General features: G+C 39.1%; 1 protein-coding gene across 3 annotated transcripts in view; it reads right to left on the bottom strand.

Moving 5' to 3' along the window:
• Positions 1-3960: 3960 nt before the first annotated feature.
• The window catches only part of arhgap46b (Rho GTPase activating protein 46b), a 71216-nt gene continuing 66793 nt past the window's right edge, over positions 3961-8383 (bottom strand). For all 3 annotated transcript variants that reach the window (XM_082145032.1, XM_082145033.1, XM_082145034.1), the window contains 4 exons: positions 6532-6731; positions 5803-5894; positions 4958-5127; positions 3961-4871 (listed from right to left, as the gene is read on the bottom strand). In XM_082145032.1, the coding sequence (XP_082001158.1) occupies positions 4677-4871; positions 4958-5127; positions 5803-5894; positions 6532-6731 (657 nt within the window). In that variant the 3' untranslated portion in view covers positions 3961-4676. The remainder of the gene's footprint in view (positions 4872-4957; positions 5128-5802; positions 5895-6531; positions 6732-8383) is intronic.

The following is an 8383-nucleotide window of genomic DNA, read 5'->3' as shown; positions in this document are numbered from 1 at the left end:
AGAGCCAATTGGGTAAATCATGCAGCTATAATTGTGTGTTTGTGTTGGTATGGATGTCAGAGTGTGGTTTGTAATAATAATAAAAAAAAAAATGCAAATCACAAATCCAACCACTGTGTGGACCAGTGGAGTTCTGCTGGCATAACGGGGAAAATTTGGTCCTGCGGCCAAACAAAATCTTATTGAAAGCTAATTTTTTTGTGATATCAACCTCAAATTTGGAACACAACTTGTTTAGATTTATGGCTTTGATTTTCTAGCAGTTTTTAAATTCAACATGCTTTATAAATTATATATTTTATATAATGTTTAATGTTCATAAATCATTTTCATAAGCTTAAACCTCTATAACTTTTGTTTTTTTACTTCAACCAAAAATCATCCAAGGGTCTTTAGAATGAGACCAAACGTAAGCTTACATTTTTGTCGACAGTTTTTTGGCATGGACATTTTTGACATGGACAACTATAATAGTAAAAAAAACACACAAAAAAAACTGAGCATTAAACATTAACAGGTGTTTCCCTTTACTCAAAAACACAAAAAATAACACTTAATTTCCATATTTACTCTCCATTTCCAGCCATATGCAAAGCATGCTGGGAATTAACAATGGTGTCTCTAAATAAAACCACATAATAACTAATTCTCTTGAAATAAATACATGTAGGTAATTTTATCAGCTTAATCGGTTCCTCAATTCAAGCCTCAAAACTGTGTAAGTTTCCTTAAAGAAAATAGGAGAATGTACAGTATCTCTTGGTTTTATTAGTGAAATGTTGTCAATATTTTCTATACAACACTGAAGCAACACTTTTCTTAATAAAATATACACACTATTTTTAATTATCACCTTTTTTTTTTTATGAAAATTACAAGACCCATGATTTTTTTTTTTTTTAGTGTATGTATGTATGTGTGTGTGTGTATATATGTGTATATGTATGTATATATATATATATATATATATATATATATAAAATATCTTATAAAATATATAATCTTTTTAGCAGGCTGTTGTATTTTGATAGTTTTTAATTGACATAATTTCACATTTTTGTGATTAACTCTCCATTACCTCAATAGCTCCTCAGGGTTCAGTTTTAATTATTCTTATAGAGCCAGTCATCATGTTAAGACATTTTGAGATCAATGATTAGCTAAATACTAATCCCCGTTATTGGACACTTTCATTAATGAACTATTATATAAACGGACTGTGAATAGAGCATTTCTGCAAAGGCATCAGGCAGTAACCGAAACTTTTGCTGTGGGGTTGCACATTTACTCCACTAGATGTCGTTATAAGACACCTGCCATATCAACACAACTAAGGCCCTGTCCCAAATGGCACACTTCATAGTTCATATGCACTTGCGGTCCTTGTGGACTTACTATGGCTGCCATGTGCGCCTGTCTGTTAAGTCCACAAGACAGTAGGGGGTTCTTCTCAATATGAAGGGCATCTCAATTCTCTAGTTGCACCGCGAGGAGTGAGGAAGCTTCCTGAGGACTCACATGTGTATCCTTCCCTCACACCCTAAGGGAGTCCTCCTAAGACCCGAGGAAAGGAATCGAGGGAAGGAAACCAGGATGCACAAATAAGAAATGAGACGCACCCAGGGTGTCCAATTTGTCTTTTTAGATTTCAGAGGGGTTCTCATGTCGTGAACATGTCTTCTTTGAAGTCGATGTGCGCCAATCGATGCACAATTTAGCCTGCACTCAAGACTCACACTCCTACCCGACAGTCATAGCATCATTATGTCACACAAGTGCGGACTAGTAGGGGAAGACTGCGAGTGTTTATTGTGGCATTTGGGACAGAGCGTTGTTAAATGGGACGGTCTAGCCAATTTCACTGGTGCGCAATGAATCGTGGGATAGGCGGCTGCAAAGGATCCACTCATTCTATCCTTGGGAAACGAAGGACGCATTTGTAGGCCACATCTGAAGGAGCCTTCGAATTGGGACAGCCTTAGTTGCACCGCTGTGAAGAATTCAACCTTCGAATGACGCCTCTGAATTGGGACAGCGATAGTCGATCAACCTTTAATTCGCTGGAGATTCCCGACTTCACCACAAGAGGTCATGAGAGCGCAGAGTTTTTTCTATACCTTTGTTTGAAAGGTTTTGTAAATGTTCTTAAGCGTATTATTCCTCCAGTCTTGACTAATTCTTTTTTTTGTAATAAAGTGACAGTGTAGGTAAAACTAGTGCATATCCCTCCATTTTTATTATACTCAAAACCGAGCAGCAGAAGAGCCAATCGTTGATTTGGGGTTAAACTGAAGAAATGATCTTGATGGCACAGAATTCTCAAGGCCTTTGCTTAGACAAATCAAGGAAATGAAACAGAGCCATTTTTGTACAATTATACAAATTTACAAATTTTATTTCAGAGTTCTTTATGAAACTACGCAAAATTAAACACACATCATCCATATCATTATTCACTGCTGTCTCCTACACACATCCTCACACGGATAGAACAAAAGAAGGCAAAAATCCTTAAGGAGCAAGTAGAGTGCAGGATGAGTATCCGGGTTCTCACAGACCCACAGGTGGCAGAAATGAACTGAGGGGGAAGTGCAACAAGTCAGGGGATCACTTACTTTCACTATTCAGCTTTATAAAACTATTCATCAGATGAAGGGTCTATTTACACAAGCACAGGCAGAGTTGATGGCGGATCCCACATTATTATCAATAACAAATGTGATTGTTTTTTTGTATATCGGAGATGAATCATGGAACTCCAATGTTAAGTAAACGATCAAGAACGGACTGCAATTTGCACGTGTTCAGATGTTACCAGTGATGACGCCAAGGCCTGAAACATACTCTTCTAAACACTGTTATCTAAGCAAGCTCGATTTTTATTTCACACAAATACTCGTTGCATTCTCAGCTTTGCCACAAGGGGCACTATAAGCTATAGCCAAAATTTGCATTATCTTCTATGGTCAGTTTTCTCTGTCAGGTAAACACATGTCATGGCAGCAAGTTTGAAGAGATTCTGAGTATCTCAGTTTAATAGCACACACATATGAAGGTGACATCTGGCTGTGTTAGAAATCGCCCTCTTTATCCTTATACTGTGTAGATATTTGAGGGGACAGCCATTTGCAGTGGTGTCTGAAACCATCGACATGAGTGTTGCACCAAATGATTTCTCATGTCTCGAAAGAAGAGGGAATCCGTAGAATTTTCAGTACTTCGCTCAATTTTTCCATTCACTCCTTTAAGTGGACTATATTAGTGGACTAATGTAGGGAATAGTGAATGAGAGCAGAGACCTTAGTCAACGGCAGACGCCAATCTTGAATTTAAAGACTTACAGTATACCTTACTGTAAAGGTACTAGTTCATGTCATTTTCAAAAAATATGGCGCTCCCCTGCCATTTGTAGATTGATTCTCCTGAAAAGTGTAAACATTATGACTACTAGCCTGACATGGCTATCATGGGGGGGGGGGGGGGGGGGTATCTGTTTGTTTGACCAATGGCAGACAGGTTCCTCGTATGTGTAAACATACCCGGGAATAAAGCTCTTTCTGATTCTGAGAAGTGTTTATGGAAAAAGTAACTGATAAAACAGTTATTAATATTTTAGTAATTGCATTTGGTGATGTTAGTGGCACAGAAATCTCACTTCAGCTTTAAGTTCTGCATGAAGGACATGACTGGTGTTGGCCATGCTTCCCTAGAGTATGATTCTGGCCTAAACCTCTTTACCATTTATTCAACCCGGGCGAATCCGATTCTGAACTCAATATTTTTGGCCATCAGTTGATGTTGGAGCTGCTGGATCAACCGAAACCTAGACAACTTTCAGTGGGCCAATGAGCAGCAGTTATTTTGTAAGAGTTGCGAGACCAGCAATAGATCTTCAGATCTGGTTCCTGGTTGAGTTTGCTACGGTTTAGTTCTGCTTAATCATCAGTGATGTATCCAACCCTATTTTCAAATGGGACAACTGGGAAAACTACTGAGATTCCCATTGATTTGGAGCCTCTGATAACACTGAATGATGAAGGGTGTGTTTTTGTACATGGGCACTTGTGCATCGTATACATCAGCGAACATTCTCCATTTAAGGCACCAGACCTCGAGCTTGGCAAAGTATTTGAGAGCTGTCTTTGTGGTCCACAGCTCTGCAATATTAATTGACCTCTTCTTGCTAGCGCTTAGCCTTAAACACAAAACTGAAGCCAGCGAATCTCCCTGCGCTCATACTTGAGCTTACAATTGTTTGATATTAAATAATCAGAACACTCATACCATATTAAATTAAGAAAATACACTGCAGATCATATTGCTTGTGTGTTATTACGATTAAGATTGTCCAAATGATGCATTCCTCCGCCAATCAATATAAAAGACCGAAGAAATAACAAACCCGAGAAGACGATGATCATGCATGTGATTTGTTTTAACGTGTGAATACACAACCCTGTTTGTGAACTTTGTGACGTGTTTAAAGTGAGTCTGGCTTCAAGAAGAGTCGGATGATTCACATTGAGCCAAAGCTGTAATTTTAGGCATTGCCCGAACTAATATTGTGATGTTTGAAGATGAGAGCGATCTCTGAGCAGAAGAACGTCCTGATTTCTCTCCTGGAGGATTCACTCAATTCTGAGCAATGCCACAAAACAATGAATTAAACGTGACTGTCAGATTAAGCCCTTGATGAAGCTGGTGTCCAAGTGGACGATGAGTATGCGGAGGAAGGACATCTCTTTCCGCGTGTTTTCAAAGATGATTCGAGGGTCGTCAGACTGACAGCGCAGGCAGTTTGGAGCCATGACCATCGCCAGATTATTCACATCCATCTTAGTCCTACTCACATTCACCGGCTGAGCAAAGACCTGGGATGAGAGAAAGACAGGGCGTTAATATCCACTGTTATTGTGTAGAACACCACAGGGATGTGCTCATGTTCGCAGGACCGTACCTGTAAGAAGTTGATGAAGTAGCAGAGCACGAGTCTGTTGAGCTCTGGGAGGGACTGAACCACACTGATGGCGGCATCAGGATCTTCATAGTGACTGATGCACTGCTTATAGAAGCTCTGAGGAATCACCGGCTCCTCCAGCTCCCTGTACCACAACTTCAGCAGAGACGCTGACACAGAGGGAGAGATGTGCTGCGTTCAGCCATATTCACACTCACATAAAAAGATACACGCAATTTTATAGTGTATAGACCATTCAGTAAACATGGATGCATGCGAAAGGGTTATTGGACACGTTGCCCTGGCTTTAAAACCAAATGAAATGGTTTGAGGAACGATTTTATTTCCTAATTGTTACAGAAACATAATTTGCTACTTGCCCATTACTCCCAACACTTGTTTGATTGGACAACAATTTGTCTAATATCTTTGGTTTGTTTTCCAGAAAACAACTCAATATTTTTGAATGCATATAGTATCTATCTACTAAAAATTTATTTAGACAACTTTTAGCAGTACACTAGCATTTACAGTAGATGCTAAAAAGCAGACAAGAACTAAACAGCCAATAGTGTTTTATCGACTAAAAGTGTGTGGAAAGACGCATTTTTTGTAGACTGAATTTCCCAGCAACAACAGTCTGACAGAAACCAAAATCGCCAAACTAACACATTAAATATTGTGTCTATTCTGTCTCTTAAACAGTGTTTTTTTTTTAACAATGAATCATGGTTAATTAATACAATATATCATTATCAAGGTCTGACAGACTCACTTTCTCCAAGTAAATGCTGAGTCACATGTATGTATTGACACACATGTGAATGTTTCATATATGTTCTCACCTGGGACATTGGGATCTGAGAGGCTTTCGGGAATTCTCCACTGCTCCACCTGCAGCTTGAGAGCGTTCACCTCATCTATATCCCCAGGAACTCTACAAGATGAAGACCACCACAGCTAATGAGACACTTACTCATCCGGTTGTAAACGTTATAATTATCCTAAATGCTTTCCTTGCGCTCTACACTTTGACAACATGGTAGCCATGTGGCCTACTAAATCATAATATGACAAATGGAACACCCTAAAATCCTCATTTTAGGACCACACACACACACACACACACACACACACACACACACACACACACACACACACACACACACACACACACACACACACACACACACACACACACACACACACACACACACACACACACACACACACACACACACACACACAAAGTGAGCCATTTAGGACCAGGTTGTTTGTGTAACTTGTAACACTTGACCACAAGGTGGAGCCAATTTGACACTCATGATGGCATGACAGAGGATTTAATGAAAACATGTCCCCGTTACAGTGTGAGTGTGTACTTGCACACTTGATAGGGAACACAATTCTCATATTCATAAGAAGAAAAACCTATTGAACAAAGAACACATAATGGCTACATTGGGGAGAAAGAAAACATCAGGAACAGTATAGACTTCCATCATTGATGAAGAGGGATATTGAAGGAATGAGAGCACGATAAGCCCTTGTTTCCTGATCCTCTGAGGTCTCACCTGAAGATGCCCTCGGTCTGGGCTCCACTCAGGGCCAGCACATACTGGGAGAGCTGGACCTGCACCCAGGGCAGTCTCCTGTCGGGGAACAGCTCGCTCTGCCTCTCCATGATCTCCTCCAGAGCGCTGCCGAAAAGAGACGGAGTCACGATGGCGTTCCGGCCGTGGTCGAGCTCCTCCAGAGTGGGCTTCCTCAGACCCTACAGACAGAACAGGGCACATGCTTCAATCACAGCTACAATATATTGCAATCTGACTACTTTGAAATGGCCTCAAATTATATAGACTGCGAACGAACAATGTAACGGTTATAAATACACTACTATTCAAGAGTTTGGGGTCAGATGTTTTTACTATTTTATTTGATCAGGAACAGAGTAAAACTATCATATTGTCGATTTCTTTTCTATGCTTTCAACTTTTTCAATTTTAATATGTAATTTATTCCTGTGAGCTGAATTTTCAGCATCATTACTCCAGTCTTCAGTGTCACATGATCCTTCAGAAATCATTCTAATATGATGATTTGCTGCTTAAGAAACATTTCTTATTATTATCAATGCTGAAAACAGTTGTGCTGCTTAATATTTTTTTCAGAATTCTTTGATCAATAAATAGTTCAAAAGAACAGCATTTATTTGAAATAGGATTTTTTTTGTAACAACGTAAAAGTCTTGTCACGTTTGATCAATTTGCATCCTTGCTGAATAAAAATATTAATTTCTTTCTTAAAAAACCTTATTGACCCCAAAATGTTGAACTGTAGTACAAATATTAGAGATTTAAAAAAATATTCTTATTATCAGCCAATACTGTATATTTAATCATATTTCTCATTTTTCCCATTTTTACATTTAAATCTAAATCCATCATCTAGTTCTTACTTAAAGTTAATCTTTGAAAACAGTTATAATTTAATAACACTGTTAAATGTAATCTTTAGTACATCTCAAAATGAATATACATTTTTAATGCATTATAAATGTTGTGATGCATTTTATGCTTTTTTTTAATATATTTTTTATTTGAAAATGAATACAATTATTTATTTAATATGTTTTTTTTAATCACATCACATCATTTTAATATTGGTCATTTATTGGTTATCGGACATAACATTTATTGGGAAAAATGTCAATATCAGTACATCCTTAATATAAACTACATAGTGCTTTTGCTGTACTTTTGTGTTATGTTTGGAACTTGGCAGTGTGTGGACACTATATGCTCTCACTGCATGAAAAAGAAAGAAAGAAAGAAAGAAAGTGTGGGAAACAGCATGAGGATTAATGATGACAGGATCTTCCTTACTGGCTGAACTATTCCAGTACATAACAGCATCACAACAGAATTAGGTTCAGCCGCTGACACAAAGCATCTGTTGATCAGACTGTGTGTTTCCCTCATAACTATGTGGAACAGACGGACACCATCTCAACCGTAACACAATATGGAACAACAGCGGCGAGCGGGATAATGCGTAGCTGTGCGGTGCGGGGGTAAAAATAGCCCACCCAGTAAAAGCGTTGGAGACTGAGGTGGGACGGCTGATTACAGGGTGGGACTGGTGAAAGGACACATAGGCTGGGGAAACAGCTTCTGCTAGTGCCAGTGGCGGTACCAGTGAAGCGTGTGCATGGATGAGGCTTATAGAAGGGCCTGGGGGGAGTTGTTGTAACCTTTTCTTCTAAGTTTGGGTTAGTGGATTACTAATTCTCATGGTGTGCTCCTAAAGGCCGGGTGAGGTGATTGCTCACAGATGTGACCAATTTTAGACGGCTGTGCCATATACTGCTTCTTTTGACCATTTGGAGACTCCTGGGTTCGATCTAACAGCAGTGCTGGCATCTAC

This window comes from Leuciscus leuciscus, assembly GCF_965113295.1.
Source record: "Leuciscus leuciscus genome assembly, chromosome: 18".
NCBI classification, from domain to species: domain Eukaryota; kingdom Metazoa; phylum Chordata; class Actinopteri; order Cypriniformes; family Leuciscidae; genus Leuciscus; species Leuciscus leuciscus.
The sequence above is the reverse complement of the archived record's forward strand: the minus strand, read 5'-3'. Positions and strand labels throughout refer to the sequence as shown.